Here is a 27,658-nt window from a genome sequence, read left to right on the forward strand (position 1 = left end):
TGTATATACATGACCAGACTTTCACCGAACAGCTCGGTTGTGTGAATGTTGTTTAATACCACAGACAGATGTTACATCGCTATTAACAAGAGGATAGTGTAACAAGTTGCTCCACCTAAGTGACAGGATTAGTTATTATAGAAACAGCACAAACCATTTTTATAATAGAATAAATAATAACGAATGTGAACCGTACTATCAGATAGCATGATCAACTATCACCCTTGGCTGCGTACGACCCACAATAAGCCGGATCACGTATTGTCAAGAGTCCAGTCGACTAGCATGGGCTCTAACTAGGAACTAAAAACCCTGATAACCTCACAATAAATACGAATCATCGTCTTGAGATCGCTTTGCTATCACATATTCAAATATGTAGATAAGAACAAATATATATCAAAGTAGTTGTAAACAGAACTCTATGAAACATACAAATATATACATTATGCTATTTGGTAGTGTATAGAAATATAATCCTTGAGTGACAAGTACGTGTGTCTTTTTGTCTTAACAAATGACTTTGGTCAGTGGAATATGTTTCATATTCTTGTTAAACAATTTCTGGGTAAATGAAGCCGTCGATATTCAAGGTGAATGCTAAGGACCACGGAGCGGCGGTAATTTTACATCCACACACAAAATTGTTCGTGCGACATGCTGTATGACCTGAATAAATGAGAAAAATGTGCATATTGTTTGGTTCTTCTTCTGAATAAATATATATGTCTTGGAGCAGTGATATATTCTATCTTTACAAGTGACGACGGGAAAATTGCATACAAGAATTTTAGGAATGGTTTGTATCTTGTTTAGGCAGGTTTAGAATTTGCCATTGAACTTGTCATCCTGACATGTACAGGAAGGGTAGTTGTTGTTGCAGCACATCTGCAGCCAGGGTCTCCACATCACGTTCCTGAAGGTGTACTGGTTGGGCACGGGCTTCACGTTCTGCACGTGCTCCTCGAGAGCATGTATCATCTTCTTGTAAACTTGCGGGTGGTCCGTGGCATTCATTGGTTGTTTCTCGCCCGGATCTGACGTCATGTCATACAAATGAGGAGGATCAATAGTGATGGCGGCTGCGCAGTTACACACGAACTCACACACCTGACGGCCGGGAAGATAGTTCGGTTCTTTCAGAGTCAACTTCCAGACGATTGAACCTGTAAGAAAGAAATCAACGAGAAACATTACTGTTTTTTTTCAACAAAAAATGAAATACACAGAGAGCTTGTGCAGTTTAGCATACCAGCCTACACAGTGATGCTTTATAAAGAATATTCGTCCCCTAACACTAACAGTGATGCACGGTACATAACTGTATAAGGGAACATATATTTCGGGGCTTAAAATAATAAAGTCCATGTTCTACTTGAAAATAAATATGCTTCGCATTGCAGAGAAATTAAAATTATTAATAAAAGAAAATACATGTTGGTAAACATTATTGAGCCCCATCACAGTGAAAATAATTCCTGATCTCAAACAAAATCATTGCTCATATAATTAATCACAGGTCCATACTCGTTTATTTACAGGCCGTCGTTATAAAGCTAGAATATCGCTGAGTGCGGCGTTTAACAACAAAATTAACGTGCCAATAAAAAGAATCCTACCAAGCGACTTACCTCCCCTTGGTCTGTATCTGACAGCATGAACATCAGAGCCGCAGTAATGGAACATAAACTCGTGTGAGGAGACGCTGGTCTGACCAGTGAGGAGGGGCAGCATGTCGTGGCCATCGATCCGTCTGTCGGAGGGGACTGGGACGCCCATGGCGTTGGCGAGAGTTGGGAGTACGTCCATCTGAGAAGTTGGTTCGCTTGAGGTGGATCCTGCTCGGATCCGACCTGGCCATTTTATAACTGTCGGTACTCGAATACCGCCATCCACTGCACCGTGACCTTTGCCCCCTGCAAGAAGTTTCAATTCATAGTAATCTCCGGGTGTCATGAACAGGCGGCTATAAACGAATTGAATTCTAATTGGGTAGAGTGAGTTTGGTTTTACCTCGCCTGGAACCATATTTCAGTCATATCGCAGCGTATGTGATCTGGTTAATGTGGGAGGAAAGCCCGAAATGATGCAGTCTTCAAACGTTCAATACTTTGGCGAAAGCCACGAGCACGGGTGTGGCGCTGACAAACCAAGAAACAAAGTCAAGGCGATCCGGGATTCGAACCCACGATCATAGGCCCATGGCATTTCCAATGGAGGCAACTTTGTATATTATAAGTGGGTAGAACTGGTTTGGTTTCATGTTTACCATGCTTTTTGTATAGAAAGGCTAGAGAGATGAGGTTAAATGGGGCTTAACCTCGCGTTTAAGGTTGGGGTGTGGGTGTGTGGGGTGTGTGTGTGTGTGTGGGGGGGGGGGGGGGGGGGGGGGGGGGTTCATAGTGCTGGCCCACTGAGCTAATATGCCGCAGTTGAACATGGATACCCCACTCAGACATATTGCACTGATTCAAGCCTGTGATCGCACCGCCGACCTTTCGCCAACCGGGTCGCCCTCTATCCACCAGACCACTGGGCCGGTAACAATGCTAATGGAGGCGACCAACTCGTGAAAGAAGTTGTAAACCGACCTCTCCGGGCCTGGTCGGCTATTCAAGTATAATCAAATTAAATACAAGTACACCCATAGCAAATCCTACACTGTATATTGTATAATTACAAAACACTTCCAATTTCAGATTACTTTCCTCCGCAATAACGGTATTCTCACCTTTGTATATGCCATTATATCCACCCTCCAACTCTCCTCGAACGTTCCTCTCTTCAAGATGGCCGCCGTGATCGGACGTGAAGTACACCAGGGTGTTGTCAGCAAAGCCCAACTGCTGGAGCGAGTTTAGCATCTCGCCAACAGCCCAGTCCATTTCTTCAACGGAATCCCCATACTTCCCGTGCTTACTTTTACCAAGGAACTTCTGCGCAGGTGCGAGAAAGACGTGCACGTGCACCCACGACATAACTAACAGAAATGGCTCACCGTCATTTCGTCTCGCCTGCAGGAATTCTTGACCTTCCGCGACTTCTTTGGCCATCTGGGTCTCAAGGTCAATCGGCTGTTCAACCAGGTCAAAATTTCGATAGATCGTACTGTTAAGAAGTTTTAAATTATCCATGATAAGGTAGACAGACCCCGTGATGAGGACGAGGAGGAAGATGATTACTGAACATGGCATAATTCCGATATAGCCGACTCGGTACAGGCATATGGTGCTAATGCCTAGCACCAGTACCACCGTGATAAAGCGTTTAAGCGCATGGGACAGGAAACTGAACAGCACTCTGTCGCCATCGTCGCCAAAGTCTTTAAGATTCGTCAGTGGAATCCCGTAGAAATAGTCGAAGCCGTGGTTACGCGGGTGATGGTGAAAGTCGTTGAAGCTGTCCCTGCTCCAGCCTTGGTGCCATTTCCCAATGAGTCCTGTTTTATAGCCCGCCTGTTTGGCTAACTTGGCAAAGGTTATTTCTGAAGTTGGGAGGCCATATGGACATGCGTTGAAGAGGCTCACTCGGATAACAGTGTTCGGAGCCATGCCTGAAACGGGGCAATTCATTTAGCGTTAATTGCCATACGTTTTGTTTGTTTGTTGTTTAACGCCGCACTCAGCAATATTCCAGCTATATGACGGCGGTCTGCTCAGCAATATTCCAGCTATATGACGGCGGTCTGTAAATAATCGAGTCTGGACCATACAATCCAGTGATTGATATCATGAGCATCGATCCATGCAATTGGGATCGATGACATGCATCAACCAAGTCAGCGAGCCTGACCACCCGATCCCGTTAGTCGCCTCTTACGACAAGCATTGTCGCCTTTTACGGCAAGCATTGGTTGCTGAAGACCCATTCTATCCCGGATCTTCACGGGTCTGCCATACGTGAAAGGGTGGTGTATACTCTCCCAAATATACTCACTGACAAAAGAAATATATTTAATATATGAAGATTTACTCATTTTCAAGAAACATTAGATTGGTTCGACGCACAAACGAACATACTTGTAAATTGTGTGAATCGACGCTCATGAACGCATCGCGTGTGACGTCATAGATCCATGACTCGGGATGCAACATTTGTCTCGTGCTGGATTAGGGTGTAAAGTTTGGAGTGAGTGAGTGAGTTGGGTGTAACGCCGCTTTTAACAATATTCCAGTTATATCACGGCGTGTCAGCTTAATGTGAGAGGAAAGCCCGTAGTGATGCAGGTCTCAGATGAGGACACACGAGCATGGATATGGTGCTGATAAACCTAGAAACATAATCGGGACTCCCCCCCCCCCCCCCCCCCCCCACACACACAAATCATTCAGTAAAGTATTTTGATAATTGTTATGCCAAGACTCAATAATAATTCGAGTAATAACGCTATATCGTACAAAATGTGTTTAGAATTAGAATGTTAACACAGACATGATATGTTTAGGAATATGTTTCGATCCTAAACGGAATATGCATTTGGTGTGTGCAATCTTAACACGTCTTGGGTCTAAATACATAAAATGAGCTATCGTCTCACGGCCTAAACACACCACTATAATCTAAACATGTTTAGAATGTATACACGTTTAAACATGATTAAATAAAGTGTACATCATTAGGCAATAAGTCAGATACGGATGAGACGTAAAATATATAATGAAATTAGATGTGTTGGATTTTATCGAAAAAAATTAATTGTTCCTGAAATTCTTGAAAAAAATTAATTATGCTTCATACTGATGTTTAAAAAAAACAAATTGTCTGCCACACAATTTTCATTGTTGCAATATGTTTTTTTTTTAAAAAGATATTTGACACATATCTGATTTTGCATACAAAATCCCAGCTATTTAAAAAAAACCAGAAAGCGTCTCTTTTTCAAATTACCTAAAATGAATTTCACGTGGGGATTCGGGTCTTTCCCACATTTACATCCTAAACACGTTTAACTGTTAAACACAATCCTAAACATGTCAAAATTATGGGACAAAGAGTAGGTTTGTATTTAGGATCTAAACACATATTTACGGTGTATTGTAGACTTAAAACTGGTGAATCCGTTAACGCGAACTCTATAATCTTCTAAACACAAGCATGTCATACATATCGCTTTTAAAGCCACGTAGAAGTCACAGAATGCATCTATTGAAAACCACAAGAGTAGCATCAGGTGGGATGACATGCATCAATGTGACGCAGATCGAACCGCTACCACTTGTTGGTCATATGACTTATGGAATCACAGTCACTCTTGATAAAATCTTAATCTTAAAATATATATGAATATTCAAAGTCACATGCAGATGCCTTTTTGCATTAAGCTCACCTGATCTGGCCGGGTACCGCCCGGTAAGTAGCGCCGCGCGACTCGGAGAGCAGAGACTCGCCGCACTCAAGTGTTGCGACAACAGCGCCCCATCGCGCGCTATGCTGTCAATGTTGGGGGTCCTTAGGGTCGTGTTGCCAAAGCAGCCGATGTCCCCAATACCTAGGTCGTCTGCTATCAGCAACAAAATGTTGGGTTTTTTACACGTCGTTAGTGGAAGCAGCAACACTGTTCCAACCAGAAGCAGCAGCCATGTTTTACAGCGTCCCATGTTCATCCTGTTATACAAACATATATGGAAAACGTCATCAATATGCTATATATATTGAAACTAGAATCAGAAGCGACGATGCGGACATTGCGTTAAGCTGGTCTACGTCGAGTGCAGTGTTAAAACAGAATTATGTTTGAGATTTTACGATCGCTTCAAGCACACCGCAGTGTGTGCAGTTTGTGTACGAACTCCAATATCTGGGAGACAATGTCTGTCACATCTTACGAACATTTGGTGTTCTTCAATAAGTTTGTAAGGGCTCAACATGGGTGGCGACCCGTGAAGATCCGGGTTAGGATAGGTCTTCAGTAACCCATGCTTGTCGTAAGAGGCGATCAACGGCATCGGGTGGTCAGGCTCGCTGACTTGGTTGATACATGTCATCGTATCCCAATTGCGCGGGTCGATGCTCAAGATGTCAATCACTCGATTGTCTGGTCCAGACTCGATTATTAACAGACCGCCGTTGATTGTGTGTTTGACTTGGTTGATTGTGTGTTTGACTTGGCTGATTGTGCGTGTTGACGTGGCTGATTGTGCGTTTGACTTGGTTGATTGTGTGTTTGACTTGGCTGACTGTGTGTGTTTTGTTTTTTTGTGGGTTTTTGTTGTTTTATTTGTTTGTTTTGTTGTTTTGGGTTTGATTGTTGTTTTGTTTTGTTTGTTTGTTTTTTGTTGTTTTTTGGGGGGGATGGGGTTGGGGGTATTCGCAGATAAATAGCCACGATATACATGTAGGAGGTGCTGGGATCATTTGAAATATATGTAGGCGATAATATACATTAATTGTGTAGATAGTATAAGCTAGATGAAAAAGCGGATAGGAGAGGGAGATAGATACAGAAGATAGTGGTATTTTTATGTTTCTAAATATGCAGCAATACCACCCTTGGATCGTTGTTAATGTTGTCAACCACGGAATTGATTTCATTATTGCAAGGCTGCCGTGATATAGACAATGAATATTGTTGACGTACATGAATATGTACTCATTCGCTCATCGGAGCCATGTTGACATAATTTTGAAGACACCAGTTGCAATCGATTGACGAATTCCCGTTGGTACTAAGTGGTACTACGTCAACAGGTATAAGAAACTGTCATGGAACACGTGTCATAACACTTGCATGGAATTTGATTGGCTGATACGCGATACTCACTCATTACGTTTGATTTCAAACGAAAACAAGAATGGATACTTTTTAAGTAGGCTAATTCGCTGAAACAAAGTTGTGTACATGATGTATTTGTGTAGTACATAAATGCACATTGAGTGTTTTAGTTGGATGTAAATAAATCTGCGTGTAGAATCGACTGCAGTCTGATTACTGCGGGAGAAGCCGAACAAAGGGAATGATCAGGGCTTTGAAGATCTATGTATACAAAATATAAATAGACTAATGCTGACCCGTATTTTGTGTCGTTTTGTGTACAACAGATGAGAAGAGATTTAACAATACAGGTTCTCGAATGTCAAAATATTTCTATAGATTTAGTGCTCTTTTTGTTTCGTTTGAAAATCGAAAATATTTATAAAATGTCCTCAAAGCTATAGGCTTTTTAACGATGTTGATGAGGTTGTGGTACTGAATATTATGGCTATCGTGTATGGAATCTAGTCAGGTGGGTGGGCTGGCCTACCCAACTGAACAATTTAAACCTGACAAAGTGTGCTTGTCGAAAGTTGCCACAAGATATCCGTCATGGTAAAGACTAACACGCCTGATGTTTCGCCCTCCTCGATCGGAATTGAAAGAGCTGTATGGACTTAATACGTAACACAGAACAAGGGAGCCGTAACGGTTGGACATTATGTGAAGACAGGCAAATGTGAACTAAACCATAACCATTAATTCTAGGAACTAAAACAACACTGTACTGGAACAAATTAACAAATAATATTTTATTTAATTAATAGAAGAACGTATCTAAACAAAACTACATTGAATTGGAATGTTTACACTTAATGTATTTAAAACAATAATCTGTATATTTGATATGGTACTTTGCTTCATCCGTGATTTTTTAGGCTAGACCTATTCTGAACATAAGCGATTCAAGGGAAGTAACGCTTTCAAACCATGCGACGATCACGTGACATTGGCCGCCATTTAAAGTTTGCAGGTTGTGTGCACTGTTCAAAACTGAGATTCAACGATTCATTGTCGCTAAACGGATGACACGGGCACTGTTGTGTTGTGCAGTTATGGAACTTAGCCTTTAGTGCCTTTGCTCGAACTGAATTACCTGGAATTCATTGATTCTGTACGGACATACAGGCTAGCTTTCCTACAAGCACCGTGGGACAAGAAGCAAGATGGCGGGATCTATAAGCCCAGTGTTATCGCTCCAACGATGTGACGAAGATATTGACTTGTTATCTGAGCTATTGGGTTCAAATTCAAATGCATCAAGCAATGATAGTTTAGATATTACAGAAAGTCTACTTAGCGATGACATCGATGATCTTACCGGTTATCTCTGCAGGAACTCGAAATGTCTCAATCGGGGTGGGAATTCGTGCTCTACGGCCGAGCAGCTAGAATGCCTGGATAATCTAAATTTAGATTGTCCCGACAGTAACACTTTAATGTACCCTGTTCGCGACAGTCCGATGCACACGGCGATAAAGGATGACTGCTCCAAAGTACGTAATCCTATAACAGCCAATGGTAAAGAGCGACCTGAAGCATTGTATACTGTAATCACTCAGATGGAACCAAAATCTATGAACAAGAATGCTGTAGCCGCCAGGGAAAATAGACAAAAGAGAAAGAAGTATGTTGAAAACATCGAAAAAGAAGTAGCACAACTTCGAGAGGAAAATGCAGCACTTAAGATGAAAGTGTCTTGTCAAGATGGAAGTGTAGAGAAACTAAATGAGCAAGTGAAGTATTTGCAAAGTGTTATTGCAAATCAGTCAACCATATCGGCCTTGTTGCAGAACATTCAAAATACAGCTGACGTCACACTGAAATCATCCTGGGCAGCCTTGGGGAAACAAACTGTTCCATGTTCAACCAAGACACAGAGCAAGAAGAAAAATGTTGAAAACTGCAAGTCTCGTCTACGTAAATCAAAGCGTAAGTGTGTGTTTGAGTCAGAAAGTGTGTTGAGTCCAGATAAGAAGGTGTGTTTTGAGAAGGAAAACACAGATGGTAACGTCCGGCTTCCCAGTGGTTCAGAGTCCAGTCCAAGTGTAAAGAGGGAGGTGATAAGTAACAGCACTACTGAGACAGATGAAGATGTGTTCCACTTAAACCAACATACCATTGCTGGTGTGTGCCTCCATGTGTCTGGGAAGCAAGTTTCTCTTGAGTTCTGTTCAGCCTGCAACAAGATGGCCTCCACAACAAGATTCTTGGATGATCACAGTTATGTCCGACCATCAACAGACGTTGAATGAATATCATTCTCTTAATGTCATGTATCCATTTTTATGTACAGTGTAGATTTTCATTTACGGCTGAAGCAATACACTAATAACCACAATGCTGATGCGCCAATTCTGAATTTAGTTGACTGAATGTATCTCATTTTCATATACAGAGGGTGAAAAGGTGTATGTTTTTCTTGAATCAGTGCACGATATTATGCATCATTTTATAGAAGTGAATTGTTTCAGCCTTATTTTGATAGGAATAAGATCATGTATATATTACTTATGCCTTGAGAATAAGTGGTTTGTTATTGAGGATTGTCGTATGGGTAATCCTGGTTGATGGGGTGTGTAAAATGTTAAGTACGACGATGCTTGTGACAAGTCACTTGTTCACAAGTCCAGCATTGATGTTGATGTCACATGTGTAGGTTATAAACTAAACAATATCATTTACCTTTCCAGCCTTCAAAGCTAGACCAATCTCTAGACATGAAGTTGCAATACTTCTGGATTGACGGTGTAGTATAAGACATAAATGGTCGGTTTCTGTTACATTGGATTTCATTAGTCAAAAGAGAACAGCCAATTTCCTATTGAATAACGAAAGAAATGAATTTTATCCATATATGTGTTCCAAACAGATCAATTTTGAAGGGCCGCAGTAATTCAGGTGTTATAATCAACATGACCAAGTTATGCTAAGAACTTATGCTTTATGACCCTAGATAGCATCATGCTACATTTTAGAAAATGTTTGCAATATACTATTTATATTAGGTAACCCTTATGTGATATGCTATGAATTCCTGTCATGTGTATGTTCAGTTGGAAATGGGCTGTTGTCTTTCCATTGTTTGATGTATGTTCTAATCACTCCCTGTCCCCACCCTTACTGGCAATAGAAACGTCGTAGTTAAAACTTAGGAAAAGTTAAGATGCAAACTTAAAGGACAAATATCTTCTGTATAATGTGTGGATAGTTTGGGTCAAATACTTCATGAGTGAATATCCATATTGGAATCATGATTTTATGATGTGTACAGTAAACTTGTCAAAGTCAGAATTCTGGGAATTGATTATCCATTGTGTAAGAGACCACCTCCGTGGTCTAGTGGTAGATCATCTGTCCTGAGAGCGGGGGTTTGATCCCCGGTCGTATTCATACCAAAAGACATTAAGATATGGTACTACTTGTTACCCAGCCTTGTGCCAGGCATTGAGGGGCAGTTTCAAGGACTAGTCAGCTCGGTGTCAGTATACTGTGTCTAAGTGGGGTATTTATGGTAAACTGAGGCATGGTATCTCAGTAGGCTAGCACTATAAAATCGGCATTAGTCCAGTATAGTACAAGCAGCCACACACACATGCATGCACATCTCTATATAAGTGCAATAATCTTGAATGTGACGTTAAACCCCATTCCACCTGACATCACCATTGTAAGACAATGTAAGATGAAATATGATTGGGTTTTTTTAAACATTAAGGCAATAGGCTAGATCACATCTTAATCTTTCAATTCCCCCACTCCCAGCCCTCACTTGTTTCGATTGATGAGATATTAACCATATTCTCTCTTTTCTTTTTCAGGGAGGTCAGTAATGAATGACCTTTGACATTGGTTGAGAAGCGATGATCCCAATCCCTTTATTTTCACAGTTACCAATGGTTAGTATTTTTATGAGATTACTTAAGTTTATTCACTATTGATTACAAGGTAAGAGAAAGTGTAGATTTTGTTATGGTACCTATTTGCTAGTTACACTCTATTCTTTGCAGGGACACAGAGTATACATTAATAACAGTGTGGTAACCATAGTAACATTTTCGATAGTGTTACTGGTTACATGTTGAACATTAACTTTTGACGTGACCGACAACTTCTTAATCCTGTCAAGACTGGGCAGAAGAGATACCAAGATGGACTGAGAACTCAAAATTTGTTTGCCAGATTTTGGCATTATATTGAATTGTTAACTTAGATTATTTTCACATTTTGTGGTACAGTTTTGCTCATTTTGTACAATAATGTTGGCCAAACATCACACATTTGAAATAATCATGTTAGTTTATAACTGACATTGATTGAGAAAGATGGTTGTGGAACATTCCACTATGAAATGATTATTCTTTGTTCTCATTTTTGTATGGGAAGCAAATTTGCCTCCAAATATTTCTTTTTCTGTTTTTGAAATGTTTTGCCAACCTTTTTGATTATCATTACAAATGTGACACATTTTAGCTGTTAGTTTTGCTTTTTCATGGGGCAGTGTTGATGCTGGATCCTTTAGAGTGGCATGACCTTCATATCACCCGCCTGAAGGTCACGTAAGTATAGGGACAGTAAGTAACCTAGGTTAGCTTGGTTAGGTTTCAAAATATTTATTACTTATTTACATATATTAATTCTTGATTTCTTGTAAATGCTATTAAGTGGGTCCCATGTAAATGATGTGAGAGTTGACCATGTTGACATTTCACTAAAAGTCACTTTAATTTCATTGTCTGTATTGGAATTCTGAGAAAAATGATTCAGTAATCACCATAGTCCTGGCACCCGAAAAAACTCTTATGAAATAATTCTACTTTTCAGTCATTGTCATCAGAACTTCATAAGTTCTGTTCTGTAACCACCATCACCACCATGTGTACCTTAAAAGTCTGGAAAATGTGAATGGGCTGGGATGGGAGTTCACTAGAAATGTAATTCTATGACGTTTTAAGCCACATGGAGGTAATGCTTACAAGTGTGTAAGGCACCAGTAAATTATTGTAACTAAAATGTAGTTATGAAGATTGGAGTCGGACATCAGATTACTAGGGCTGCAGACAATGTTGATTCCTGACTAAGTGAATGTCATGTTTTGTATGTCATTGTTATGATTGTCATGTCTGTAAAAGGAAAAGTATTAAATGATAAAATTGAAATATCTTGTGTTGTTCTTAAACTGCTTCCTTCATTTGAGAACCTTGGGACCAAGCAGATGATTGAGCAGTGAGTATATTGACTCCCAGCCGATCAGTCCTTGTTTTAGCCCCTTTAATGCCAAGCGCCAGGCAGGGTAACAAGTTGAATCTTTGGTATGACACGGCCGTGAATCGAACCCCGGACCTTCCACTCTCCGGGCTGACTGACGCTCTAGACCATGGAGGGGGTCAGTTTTGTCGGAAGCAGCTTTCTTGCTAATTTAAATTTGAATCTAGTCAATAAAATAATAGTTTATTAAATGTGTGTGATATTGGATTTTGCAACTGATTACCCCCCCCCCCCCCCCATTTCAAGGTGTTACATATATTGGACACCGAACAGGCACTTCCAGTAGATCTGGTTTAGCACCCAGATTACAATGTTTCAGTCTATATCGTCTTAACACCTTATAGGTATTGTAACATGATCCCTTCTTAATGGCTGCAGTGAATGTCTGTGTAATCCATCACAATGAAGTAAGCATGTGGTAGATAAATTCATGCGGATATGGCAGAGGGTCCAATGCCCATATGTTGATTGTTTATAAATCATAACTGAAAATCACCCTACACATGAATACTTACTATTGTAAACATTGTACGCATGAATACTGGTCACTGTAAACATCCCACACAGGAATATGTCTCGCTGTAAACATCCCACACAGGAATATGTCTCACTGTTAACATCCCACACGGGAATATGTCTCACTGTAAACATCCCACAAGGGAATATGTCTCACTGTAAACATCCCACACATGACTACTTATCACTGTAAACATCCCACACAGGAATATGTCTCACTGTAAACATCCCACACAGGAATATGTCTCACTGTAAACATCCCCCGCCGTGATATTGCTGGAATATTGCTAAAAGCGGCGTAAAACCAAACTCACTCACTCACTCACTGTAAACATCCCACACAGGAATATGTCTCGCTGTAAACATCCCACACAGGAATATGTCTCGCTGTAAACATCCCAAACGGGAATATGTCACTGTAAACATCCCACACATGACTACTTATCACTGTAAACATCCCACACAGGAATATGTCTCACTGTAAACATCCCACACATGACTACTTATCACTGTAAACATCCCACACAGGAATATGTCTCACTGTAAACATCCCACACAGGAATATGTCTCACTGTAAACATCCCACATGGGAATATGTCTCACTGTAAACATCCCACACAGGAATATGTCTCACTGTAAACATCCCACACATGACTACTTATCACTGTAAACATCCCACACAGGAATATGTCTCACTGTAAACATCCCAAACGGGAATATGTCACTGTAAACATCCCACACATGACTACTTATCACTGTAAACATCCCACACAGGAATATGTCTCACTGTAAACATCCCACACATGACTACTTATCACTGTAAACATCCCACACAGGAATATGTCTCACTGTAAACATCCCACACAGGAATATGTCTCACTGTAAACATCCCACATGGGAATATGTCTCACTGTAAACATCCCACACAGGAATATGTCTCACTGTAAACATCCCACACATGACTACTTATCACTGTAAACATCCCACACAGGAATATGTCTCACTGTAAACATCCCACACAGGAATATGTCTCACTGTAAACATCCCACACAGGAATATGTCTCACTGTAAACATCCCACATGGGAATATGTCTCACTGTAAAAATCCCACATATTTCTACTAACCCTGATAGTTACCCTGTCTGGCGCTCGGCATAAAGGGGCTAAAAAAGGACTGGTTTGCTCGGAGTCAGTATGTTGTGTCTGAGTGGGGTATTCATGTTAAACTGTGGCATGGTATCTCGGTTGTTTAGCAGTTTAAAACTGGCTTAAGACCAGACTAGTACAAGCAGCCACAAAGGTGACTATGCTTCCCGTAAGAGGCGACTAACGGGATCGGGTGGTCAGGCTCGCTGACTTGGTAGAAGCATGTTATCGATCCCAATTGCGCGGATCGATGCTCATGATATCAACCACTGGGTGGTTTGGTCAAGACTCGATTATTTACAGACTGCTGTCATATAGCTGGATTATTGCTGAGCGCGGCATAAAACAACAAACCAACCAACAAGCAGCCACATATGCACACAAGTCCATACACATCACTTTATAAGTGAAATAATCTTGATCGGGATGTTAAACCTCATTTCACCTCTCCTTTCTAGTTTGTTGGCAAAAATATACTATAAATTGGCATTACTCTGGACTAGTACAAGCAGCCACACACACACGTGCATGCACGTCGCTATATAAGTACAATAATCTTGGATGCGACGTTAAACCCCATTTCACCTCACATGTGACAGGTATTCACATGTGGGATGTTTACAGTGACAGGTATTCACATATGGGATGTTTACAGTAATAAGAATTCACATGTTGGGTGTTTACAGCAATAGGTATTCACATGTTGGGTGTTTGCAGCAATAGGTATTCACATGTTGGGTGTTTACAGCAATAGGTATTTACATGTTGGGTGTTTGCAGCAATAGGTATTCACATGTTGGGTGTTTACAGTAATAGGTATTCATGTGTGGGAGGTTTACAGTAATAAGTATTCACATGTGAGGTGAGGTGAGGTAATATGGGGTTTAACATTGCACATATGAATACCTGTCACTGTAAACATCCCATATATGAATACCTGTCACTGTAAACATTCCACATGTGAATGCCTGTCACTGTTAACATCCCACATATGAATACCTGTCAGTGTAAACATCCCACACCTGAATATTTATCAACTGTAAACATCCCACATATGAATACGTGTCACTGTAAACATCCCACACCTTAATATTTATAAACTGTAAACATCCCACATATGAATACTTGTCACTGTAAACATCCCACTCCTGAATATTTATAAACTGTAAACATCCCACATATGAATACTTGTCACTGTAAACATCCCACATATGAATACTTGTCACTGTAAACATCCCACATATGAATACTTGTCACTGTAAACATCCCACATATGAATACTTGTCACTGTAAACATCCCACATATGAATATTTATCAACTGTAAACATCCCACGTATGAATACGTGTCAATGTAAACATCCCACACCTGAATATTTATAAACTGTAAACATCCCACACATGAACACTTGTCACTGTAAACATCCCACATATCAATACTTGTCACTGTTAACATCCCACATATGAATACCTGTCAGTGTAAACATCCCACTTATGAATACCTGTCACTGTAAACATCCCCCACATGATTACCTTTTACTGTTAGCATCCTACACGTGAATATTTATCAACTGTAAACATCCCACATATGAATACTTGTCACTGTAAACATCACACACGTGAATTCTTGTCACTGTAAAATTTCGACACGTTAATATTTATAAACAGTAAACATCCCACATATGAATACTTGTCACTGTACACATCCTGCACATGAATACTTGTCACTGTACACATCCCGCACATGAATACTTGTCACTGTAAACGTCCCACACTTGAATACCTGTCACTGTAAACATCACACACGTGAATATTTATAAACAGTAAACATCCCACATATGAATACTTGTCACTGTAAACATCACACACGTGAATATTTATCAACTGTAAACATCCCACATATGAATACTTGTCACTGTAAACATCACACACGTGAATACTTGTCACAGTAAAATTTCGACACGTTAATATTTATAAACAGTAAACATCCCACATATGAATACTTGTCACTATACACATCCCACATATGAATACTTGTCACTGTACACATCCCGCACATGAATACTTGTCACTGTAAACATCCCACATATGAATACTTGTCACTGTAAACATCACACACGTGAATACTTGTCACTGTAAAATTTCGACTCGTTAATATTTATGAACAGTTAACATCCCACATATGAATACTTGTCACTGTACACATCCCACATATGAATACTTGTCACTGTACACATCCCGCACATGAATACTTGTCACTGTAAACGTCCCACACGTGAATACTTGTCACTGTCAACATCCCACACGTAAATATTTATAAACTGTAAACATCCGTCATATGAATACTTGTCACTGTAAACATCCCACATATGAATACTTGTCACTGTCAACATCCCACACGTAAATATTTATAAACTGTAAACATCCCACATATGAATACTTGTCACTGTAAACATCCCACACGTGAATACTTGTCACTGTCAACATCCCACACGTAAATATTTATAAACTGTAAACATCCCACATATGAATACTTGTCACTGTAAACATCCCACATATGAATACTTGTCACTGTACACATCCCACATATGAATACTTGTCACTGTACACATCCCGCACATGAATACTTGTCACTGTTAACATCCCGCACATGAATACTTGTCACTGTAAACGTCCCATACGTGAATACTTGTCACTGTCAACATCCGACACGTAAATATTTATAAACTGTAAACATCCCACATATGAATACTTGTCACTGTAAATATCCCACATATGAAACCTTTCCTGTACACATCCCACATATGAATACTTGTCACTGTACACATCCCGCACATGAATACTTGTCACTGTTAACATCCCGCACATGAATACTTGTCACTGTAAACGTCCCACACGTGAATACTTGTCACTGTCAACATCCCACACGTAAATATTTATAAACTGTAAACATCCCGCACATGAATACTTGTCACTGTTAACATCCCACATATGAATACCTGTCAGTGTAAACATCCCACACGTGAATATTTATAAACTGTAAACATCCCACATATGAATACTTGTCACTGTACACATCCCACATATGAATACTTGTCACTGTTAACATCCCACATATGAATACCTGTCAGTGTAAACATCCCACACGTGAATATTTATAAACTGTAAACATCCCACATATGAATACTTGTCACTGTACACATCCCGCACATGAATACTTGTCACTGTTAACATCCCACATATGAATACCTGTCAGTGTAAACATCCCACACGTGAATATTTATAAACTGTAAACATCCCACATATGAATACTTGTCACTGTAAACATCCCACATATGAATACTTGTCACTGTAAACATCCCACATATGAATACTTGTCACTGTTAACATCCCACATATGAATACCTGTCAGTGTAAACATCCCACTTATGAATACCTGTCACTGTAAACATCCCCCACATGAATACCTTTTACTGTTGGCAACCTACACGTGAATATTTATAAACTGTAAACATCCCACATATGAATACTTGTCACTGTAAACATCCCACATATGAATATTTATCAACTGTAAACATCCCACATATGAATACTTGTCACTGTAAACATCCCACATATGAATACTTGTCACTGTTAACATCCCACATATGAATACCTGTCAGTGTAAACATCCCACTTATGAATACCTGTCACTGTAAACATCCCCCACGTGAATACCTTTTGCTGTTAGCATCCTACACGTGAATATTTATAAACTGTTAACATCCCACATATGAATACTTGTCACTGTACACATCCCACACTTGAATACTTGTCACTGTAAACATCACACACGTGAATATTTATAAACTTTAAACATCCTACATATGAATACTTGTCACTGTAAACATCCCACACGTGAATACTTGTCACTGTAAAATTTCGACGCGTGAATATTTATAAACAGTAAACATCCCACATATGAATACTTGTCACTGTACACATCCCACATATGAATACTTGTCACTGTACACATCCCACATATGAATACTTGTCACTGTACACATCCCGCACATGAATACTTGTCACTGTTAACATCCCACACGTGAATACTTGTCACTGTAAACATCCCACATATGAATATTTATAAACTGTAAACGTCCCACATATGAATACTTGTCACTGTAAATATCCCACATATGAAACCTTTCCTGTACACATCCCACATATGAATACTTGTCACTGTACACATCCCGCACATGAATACTTGTCACTGTTAACATCCCGCACATGAATACTTGTCACTGTAAACGTCCCACACGTGAATACTTGTCACTGTCAACATCCCACACGTAAATATTTATAAACTGTAAACATCCCGCACATGAATACTTGTCACTGTTAACATCCCACATATGAATACCTGTCAGTGTAAACATCCCACACGTGAATATTTATAAACTGTAAACATCCCACATATGAATACTTGTCACTGTACACATCCCACATATGAATACTTGTCACTGTTAACATCCCACATATGAATACCTGTCAGTGTAAACATCCCACACGTGAATATTTATAAACTGTAAACATCCCACATATGAATACTTGTCACTGTACACATCCCGCACATGAATACTTGTCACTGTTAACATCCCACATATGAATACCTGTCAGTGTAAACATCCCACACGTGAATATTTATAAACTGTAAACATCCCACATATGAATACTTGTCACTGTAAACATCCCACATATGAATACTTGTCACTGTAAACATCCCACATATGAATACTTGTCACTGTTAACATCCCACATATGAATACCTGTCAGTGTAAACATCCCACTTATGAATACCTGTCACTGTAAACATCCCCCACATGAATACCTTTTACTGTTGGCAACCTACACGTGAATATTTATAAACTGTAAACATCCCACATATGAATACTTGTCACTGTAAACATCCCACATATGAATATTTATCAACTGTAAACATCCCACATATGAATACTTGTCACTGTAAACATCCCACATATGAATACTTGTCACTGTTAACATCCCACATATGAATACCTGTCAGTGTAAACATCCCACTTATGAATACCTGTCACTGTAAACATCCCCCACGTGAATACCTTTTGCTGTTAGCATCCTACACGTGAATATTTATAAACTGTTAACATCCCACATATGAATACTTGTCACTGTACACATCCCACACTTGAATACTTGTCACTGTAAACATCACACACGTGAATATTTATAAACTTTAAACATCCTACATATGAATACTTGTCACTGTAAACATCCCACACGTGAATACTTGTCACTGTAAAATTTCGACGCGTGAATATTTATAAACAGTAAACATCCCACATATGAATACTTGTCACTGTACACATCCCACATATGAATACTTGTCACTGTACACATCCCACATATGAATACTTGTCACTGTACACATCCCGCACATGAATACTTGTCACTGTTAACATCCCACACGTGAATACTTGTCACTGTAAACATCCCACATATGAATATTTATAAACTGTAAACGTCCCACACGTGAATACTTGTCACTGTAAACATCCCACACGTAAATATTTATAAACTGTAAACATCCCACATATGAATACTTGTCACTGTAAACATCCCACATATGAATACTTGTCACTGTACACATCCCGCACATGAATACTTGTCACTGTTAACATCCCACATATGAATACTTGTCAGTGTACACATCCCACATATGAATACTTGTCAGTGTAAACATCCCACATATGAATACCTGTCAGTGTAAACATCCCACATATGAATACCTGTCAGTGTAAACATCCCACATATGAATACTTGTCACTGTAAACATCCAACATATGAATACTTGTCACTGTTCACATCCCGCACATGAATACTTGTCACTGTTAACATCCCACATATGAATACCTGTCAGTGTAAACATCCCACACGTGAATATTTATAAACTGTAAACATCCCACATATGAATACTTGTCACTGTACACATCCCACATATGAATACTTGTCAGTGTACACATCCCACATATGAATACTTGTCACTGTACACATCTCACACGTGAATACTTGTCACTCTACACATCCCACATATGAATACTTGTCACTGTACACATCCCACATATGCATACTTGTCACTGTAAACATCCCACGCGTGAATACTTGTCACGCTTTACATCCTAGACATGAATACTTGTCATTGTACACATCCCACATATGAATACTTGTCACTGTACACATCCCACTTATGAATACTTGTCACTGTACACATCCCACATATGAATACTTTACTTTACACGCTTTACATCCTACACATGAATACATCTTACTGTTCCTTCGTTTGTTTGTTGTTTAACGATGACATGCATCAACCATGTGAATACTTATTGCTGTAAACACCCAACATGTGAATTCTTATTACTGTAAACATCCCACATGTGAAAACCTGTCACTGTAAACATCCCACATGTGAATTCCTGTCACATGTTAGGTGAAATGGGGTTTAACGTCGCATCCAAGATTATTGCACTTATATAGCGACGCGCATGCACGTGTGTGTGTGGCTGCTTGTACTAGTCCAGACTAATGCCGATTTATAGTATATTTTTGCCAACAAACTAGAAAGGAGAGGTGAAATGAGTTTTAACATCCCGATCAAGATTATTTCACTTATAAAGCGACGTGCACATGTGGCTGCTTATTAGTTGGTTGGTTTGCTGTTTTATGCCGCACTCAGCAACATTCCAGCTATATGACAGCCGTCTGTAAATAATCGAGTCTGGACCAAACCACCCAGTGGTTGATATCATGAGCATCGATCCACGCAATTGGGATCGATTACATGCTTCTACCAAGTCAGTGAGCCTGACCACCCGTTAGTCGCCTCTTACAACAATGTGATAAGCTCTGAAGACCTAGTCTAACCTAGATATTCACGGGTCTCACTGTTAACATCCCACACACGAATACTTATTACGGTACACATCCCACAAGTGAATACATGTCACTGTAAACCTGTAAACATCGTACACGTGAAAACTTATAACTGTTACACCCAACACGTGAATACTTGTCACTGTACACATCCCACATGTGAATACCTGTCAATGTAAACATCCCACACGTGAATACTTAATACTGTAAACATCCTACGCGTGCATACTTATTACTGTAAACATCCAACACGTGAATACTTATAACTGTAAACATCCTACACGCGAATACTTATTACTGTTACACCCAACACGTGAATACTTGTCACTGTAAACATCCCAAATGTGAATACCTGTCAATGTAAACATCCCACACGTGAATACTTATTACTGTACACATCCCACACGTGAATACTTATTACTGTAAACGTCCCACACGTGACGACTTATTACTGTACACATCTCACACGTGAAGACTTATTACTGTACACATCCCACACGTGAAGACTTATTACTGTAAACGTCCTACACGTAAATACTTATTACTGTAAACATCCCACACGTGAAGACTTATTACTGTACATATCCCACACGTGAAGACTTATTACTGTAAACGTCCTACACGTAAATACTTATTACTGTAAACGTCCTACACGTAAATACTTATTACTGTACACATCCCACACGTGAATACCTATTACTGTACACATCCCACACGTGAAGACTTATTACTGTACACACCCCACACGTGAAGACTTATTACTGTACACATCCCACACGTAAATACTTATTACTGTACACATCCCACACGTGAATACTTATTACTGTACACATCCCACACGTGAAGACTTATTACTGTACACATCCCACACGTGAATACCTATTACTGTACACATCCCACACGTGAATACTTATTACTGTACACATCCCACACGTGAAGACTTATTACTGTACACATCCCACACGTGAATACTTATTACTGTACACATCCCACACGTGAATACTTATTACTGTAAACATCCCACACGTGAATACTTATTACTGTACACATCCCACACGTGAAGACTTATTACTGTACACATCCCACACGTGAATACTTATTACTGTACACATCCCACACGTGAATACTTATTACTGTACACATCCCACACGTGAAGACTTATTACTGTACACATCCCACACGTGAATACTTATTACTGTACACATCCCACACGTGAATACTTATTACTGTACACATCCCACACGTGAAGACTTATTACTGTACACATCCCACACGTGCATACTTATTACTGTAAACGTCTCACACGTGAATACATATTACTGTAAACACCCAACACGTGAATACATGCCACTGTAGACATCCTACACGTGAATACTTCTTACTGTACACATCCCACACGTGAAGACATATTACTGTAAACACCCAACACGTGAATACATGCCAATGTAGACATCCTACACGTGAATACTTCTTACTGTAAACGTCCTACACGTGAATACATATTACTGTACAAATTCCACACATGAATACTTATTACTGTACATATCCTACACGTGAATAATTCTCACTGTAAAAAATCCCACACGTGGAGATTTATTACTGTACACATCCCACAAGTGAAGACTTATTACTGTACACACCCCACACGTGAATACTTAATACTGTAAACGTCCCACACGTGAAGACTTATTTCTGTACACATCCCACACGTGAATACTTATTACTGTACACATCCCACACGTGAAGACTTATTACTGTAAACGTCCCACACGTGAATACTTATTACTGTACACATCCCACACGTGACGACGGATTACTGTACACATCCCACACGTGAAGACTTATTTCTGTACACATCCCACACGTGAATACTTATTACTGTACACATCCCACACGTGAAGACTTATTACTGTACACATCCCACACGTGAAGACTTATTACTGTACACATCCCACACGTGACGACTGATTACTGTACACATCTCACACTTGAATACCTGCAGATATTATTTATAACACTACTAAGCGCATCTATTTCTCACAAACATCTGGGCGGCACTCTCTCTCGGGATATGAAATGGACAGCCCACGTTGATAACATTTGTCGCTTCGCTTCCAAAAGTATTTGTTCGTCACGAACCGTTACATATTTACTTGATAGACCAACCCTGTCCAAAATCTATCTAGCCTTCATAAGGCCTGTAGTAGAATATGCTCCAGAGTTATGGGATAACTGTGGTCCAGAAAACACCGAAAAACTTGAAATGATTCAACTAGCAGCAGCTCCATAGTAACAGGTCTCCCTAAATTCTTTTCAAGATAGACTTTATATTTTGAGACAGGTTTGGATCACTATCAAATAGAAGAAAATCCAAAATACTTTGCACAATTTTCAATATTGTAAATAATGTACGTCAATCGTATTTACAAGACATGTTACCGCCCAAAGTGTCAACTGTTAGTCGATATGAGTTACGAAATAAGAACAATATATACTGCATGCACGAACTACTATATGCAGGCATTCATTTATACCTTCTTCAATCAAACTATGGAATGAGTTACCCCCTGAATACAGAAGTACAACATCATTGTCAATTGGTTTTTTTAAACAGATGATTAAAACAGCTATTGCAGCTCCACCTCCTTACTTCTTAACCCGCAACCGAAGAGCTAACATTTTACTGACACGTCTGAGGCTCTTGCAGTTCCCTAAATGCAGATCTTTTCAAAGTAAACTTATCTGATACTTTGTCCTGCTCGTGTGGAAATCCACGACAAAACAATATACACTTCTTTCTCGAATGTCCCAAATACACTATTCTTCAGAAACATCATGTATACTAACTTTATGTATATAACAATTGGAAGTATATGTACAATGTAAAGTAGTCGCTATGATGATGAATCTCTTGCTGAAATTCACAATAACCTCATTTTCAACAGCGTTTAAAAATATATATTGCCGACTAAAAGATTTCAGCAACTCTTTATCCTAAAAAAAGAGAATTAAGTGTATTATATCTCAGTGCGACCACTTACTATTAATCGCGATATTAGTGTATAAATTGCAGGCATATATATATATGTATATAGGGGGTGACTGGCTCATATTAGATCCGGGCATTTAGGATACGATGACATGCATCAACCAAGCCGGCGAGCCTGACCACCCGATCCCGTTAGTCGCCTCTTACGACAAGTATGGGTTGCTTGAGACCTTTTAAAACACGGATCTTCACGGGTCACACATATGTATAAGTGTGTATATATGTGTAAGTGTATGCATGTGTATATAACCGACTTGCCAGACAATGTTTTTTACCATGAAAAATAAAATAATTACAACAGAACACTATATTTCTTCCCACCCTCTTATATCCATCAAATCATTTCGCTCTATAATCCAAACCTGCGATTAAATAGTTTACACCAGTATTATTTAATTTTCCCACTGATATCCGTTTTCTGTTATGACGATCAATGCATTTCCCTCCGTAATCAAAACTTGCAAAAGAATAATGTACACTAGCACGTTTGAAATTTCCCACTGATAAACGCTATCAGTTTATCATGTAAATCAACACATAATCTTATCCTTCCTTCTCTCATGCAAGCCATATTTGTTACTAACTCTGTGTGGCCATCATCCCCTTAACAGAGATTCATGCACTCAACCCAATTATGTCCGTGCACGTGCCGCCTCATCTTGCTTGGCAAATTTCCTAAACTCTTTACCGTACATACAGTAAATTAATTCTTATAAATTTAATGCTGCATTTTACCTTTAACATTTTTAGCATTGTAAAATTAGATATTATTTATTTCTGTTCTCCAAGCTAACTATAGTTAGAATGTTTTCTCTTTGTCATCTTTTCGCTACTATCTGCCATTCATTTTATATTTGTGTTACCAGAGACCAACTACAGTCATTTTTTTTATACCCGACTTGTTTCAGTGAAATTGTCATTGATACTATTTGCAAGCTGACATGTAAAATGGATTCATACAGAATTGAAAATGGGGGTAGAAGTAGCACAATATCGGCTTGCAATTGGTTTCTATGGTTTCATAATCTACCACAAATGCCTACGCAAGTTCACTTTATTTGAGTTATATTGCACAATTGCATCTCTACATTCATGCCAGTTTTTGGTTTATTACTTAATACTTGTAATAATGTGTTGTGGGGAAATAGAGTTAAATCCTGGACATGAGACATATGCAGATATGAAGGTAGTCTATATTAATGTATGAAAAAAACCAGATATTATAGCAGCTGTATTGTCAGAATATGACGTTGGTTGTTGTTGTTTGTTGTTTAACGCCGCACTCATCAATATTCCAGTTATATGACGGCGGTCTGTAAATAATCGAGGTTGGACCAGACAATCCAGTGATTGATATGAGCAAATTGGGATACGATGACCATCTACCAAGTCAACCTGACCACCCGATCCAGAGTTATTTTTGTACAATAACCCTATGTCAACGTCGTGACAAAGAACAAAAAAAGTAGCTATCCATAAAAAGTGTAATGTATTCAGGCATTGAATACTTCCTAAAATTGTATACTATTTGACTTAAATTACGGTACTCGATATTGTCAAATTCCATGTTCGTCTGAGAACGTGATGTAGTGATATTATTGGTCATAAAATTGACAGACATATTTCAAACATTTCAGTGTGCCTTTGCGGTTTATATTTGGAGTCTGCACTTCACTTCTTCTTAGCTTGTCCTATTTATCGTAACAATAGAAGCACAATGTACTACTCGGGGTACATGGGGTTTTATGCAACCTCACGAGGGACGCATTAAAGGGCAAGTTCACACGGAAATGAACCTAATTTTCTTGTACTTTTTCCACAATAAAAGTGTTAACCTAGAAGTGTCATAGACAAAAATATAAAAATATCACAATTAATTAACATATGTTTTGCATTAAAACGATTTATATTTTTCACATTTACCAAGTGTTCTATTTCCATAACAAAAACACCATGGCTTATGCCCCTTGCAATATGACGTCATTGGTGCCAATTGATAAACATTATGACGTCATCATGCTTTGTTAGAGCCGCTTCACGTGGTGTAGGTCTAGGTGTGTGATTCTAGCGTCTCAGATGCCAGCCAGCATAGTGTAATGCTGAGTCACCACTGCGCCGGAGTGTGTCGTAGGCCATGTTGTTTTACCGAAAACTGGTACTTGATATCTTTTGCGTTCAGAATAGACAGGGACCCAGTTGAACTGGCACCAAATACGTCATAATCTAAGGGGGATAACTCAGGCCTGTTTAGCTCGAAAAACGAAGGCCTCATAACGGCATATCATTTTCACACAATTGTGAGCTTCCTACTTTCACTGTGAAAAAAATGAGTGTATATTTTCAAACACAGATACTAACTAATTCTAAAATTGCGTTTTGTTTAGAAAAAGTAAGAAAGTGATTTTTGCGTGTACACTTCCCCTTTAAACCCCATGTACCCCGAGTGATCCTGCTACAACGAATGTATCTTACCCACATGTTTTAATGGCATTGTAAAAGAATAAAAACAAATTCAAAATTGATAGAAAACAGCTGTTCGACTGAGCTGAGGTCAACTTCTGCTATGCCACGTGACTCCATTGACTCTGAAAAAACGTGCGGCTTTTTGCTTTGAAGCGGGGAAGTAGGGATTTATTGTCTCTCAGAAATTCACGTGCAGCCTGTACTGCTCGTGGCGGGGTATAAGAGATTTATCCTCCCGCTAAAAACATTATTACCTGCCAAGACGGGTTACAAAGTATTTTATCAAGATCACGTGGACTAACCAGATCTCACCATTCTGACATGGCGGTATGATAAAGGGTTTTGATCTTGTATGGTTACAGCAATGTAACGAGTGACGTCATTCACAACATACTTATGTATATGTCCATGATTTCTTAGAAGTATGTGAGTTGAGTTTAACGCCGCTTTTAACAGTATTACAGTTATATCGCGGCGTGTCAGCTTGATATGGACAGAAAGCCCGAAGTGGTGCATGTCTCAGACGTTTACCACTTCGGTGAAACCCACAAGCTCGGGTATGGTGCTGACAAACCTAGAAACATAATCGGGGCGAACAGGGATTCGAACCGACAGATTTCATAGAAAATAGATTTTTACATTGGGTATTAATATATATTAAGCTATGACTAGTCGTGGTAACATGAGCGGTCTTCTTACTATATAATTTGTATTGTTTCTTGACCTTAAATGTCTACACAAATGTAATAATGTAACAAGAAGCGGTATTTAGAAAAGCTAGTTTGGCCAAATCTCTTTCAAGTAAAGTTAAGTAAGATATGTTTAAACTACCTATTAAACCTGCATTAAACGTGACTTAAGTCTTTGAAAGCCATTTAGAAGTGATACACATAAAGAAGAGAATTTATTGATGTCAACTTCTTTATTATGAGGAACACAACGTTTCGGAGTATATACTTACTTACAGGGGCGCTCTGGTAGCCTAGTGGTTAAAGCGTTTGCTCGTCATGCGTTCGATTCCCGACATGGGTACAATATGTGAAGTCCATTTCTGGTGTCCCCCGACGTGATATTGCTGGAATATTGCTAAAGGCGGCGCAAAATCATACTCACTCACCTTATAAGTGACTTATTCATGAAATTTATCCTCATTCTTCCATTATTCAAGAAACTTGTGGGCATTTTTACTTACCTATTAGAGTTCTTATGTTTGTTACCGACTTGGACACTGCTTTAACGCAAGATTCCACTGATGTGGTCCAGCTCAGTCCCGGTCAGGGAGATGTTTATACATATTGATGGGTTTTTCACTCTGGCAGTATCCGATACGTTAATAGCTGAATATTAATGGTCAGGACCTGTCCGCGTGTCACGTTACTTTCCATGTATGTATGGTAACGAAGTTGACCGTACTTTGTATATACAAAATCGTTGACTGCGGTCTACAGTGAGTGAGTTAGGTTTTACGCCACTTCGAACAGTATTTCGGTTAAATCATGGCATGTCCGCTAATTGT

At 39.3% G+C, this 27,658-nt stretch overlaps 2 protein-coding genes across 4 annotated transcripts; one reads left to right on the plus strand and one right to left on the minus strand.

Moving 5' to 3' along the window:
- Positions 1-27,416, minus strand: LOC124134869 (steryl-sulfatase-like). 2 transcript variants are annotated; one of them, XM_048403800.1, is made up of 5 exons: positions 27,335-27,416; positions 5,327-5,604; positions 2,732-3,553; positions 1,632-1,916; positions 1-1,166 (listed from the first exon to the last, which is right to left on the minus strand). In XM_048403800.1, exons 2-5 carry the CDS (start codon positions 5,601-5,603, stop codon positions 823-825), a joined length of 1,728 nt encoding a protein of 575 aa, XP_048259757.1. In that variant the 5' UTR covers position 5,604; positions 27,335-27,416; the 3' UTR covers positions 1-822. The 2 variants fall into 2 exon arrangements, with proteins under 2 accessions (XP_048259757.1, XP_046355903.2); XM_046499947.2 differs by lacking the exon at positions 27,335-27,416 and adding an exon at positions 8,073-8,207.
- Positions 7,694-11,910, plus strand: LOC124134871. Of its 2 annotated transcripts, none has more exons than XM_048403801.1 (2): positions 7,694-10,650; positions 11,253-11,910. In XM_048403801.1, exon 1 carries the CDS (start codon positions 7,918-7,920, stop codon positions 9,004-9,006), a length of 1,089 nt encoding a protein of 362 aa, XP_048259758.1. In that variant the 5' UTR covers positions 7,694-7,917; the 3' UTR covers positions 9,007-10,650; positions 11,253-11,910. The 2 variants fall into 2 exon arrangements, with proteins under 2 accessions (XP_048259758.1, XP_046355905.2); XM_046499949.2 differs by having other exon boundaries at positions 7,694-8,683; positions 9,445-11,910.
- Positions 27,417-27,658: the final 242 nt, after the last annotated feature.

The sequence above is a fragment of the Haliotis rufescens genome, unplaced genomic scaffold (genome assembly GCF_023055435.1).
Source record: "Haliotis rufescens isolate VD_foot unplaced genomic scaffold, xgHalRufe1.0.p SCAF_3, whole genome shotgun sequence".
In the NCBI taxonomy this organism is placed as follows: Eukaryota; Metazoa; Mollusca; class Gastropoda; order Lepetellida; family Haliotidae; genus Haliotis; species Haliotis rufescens.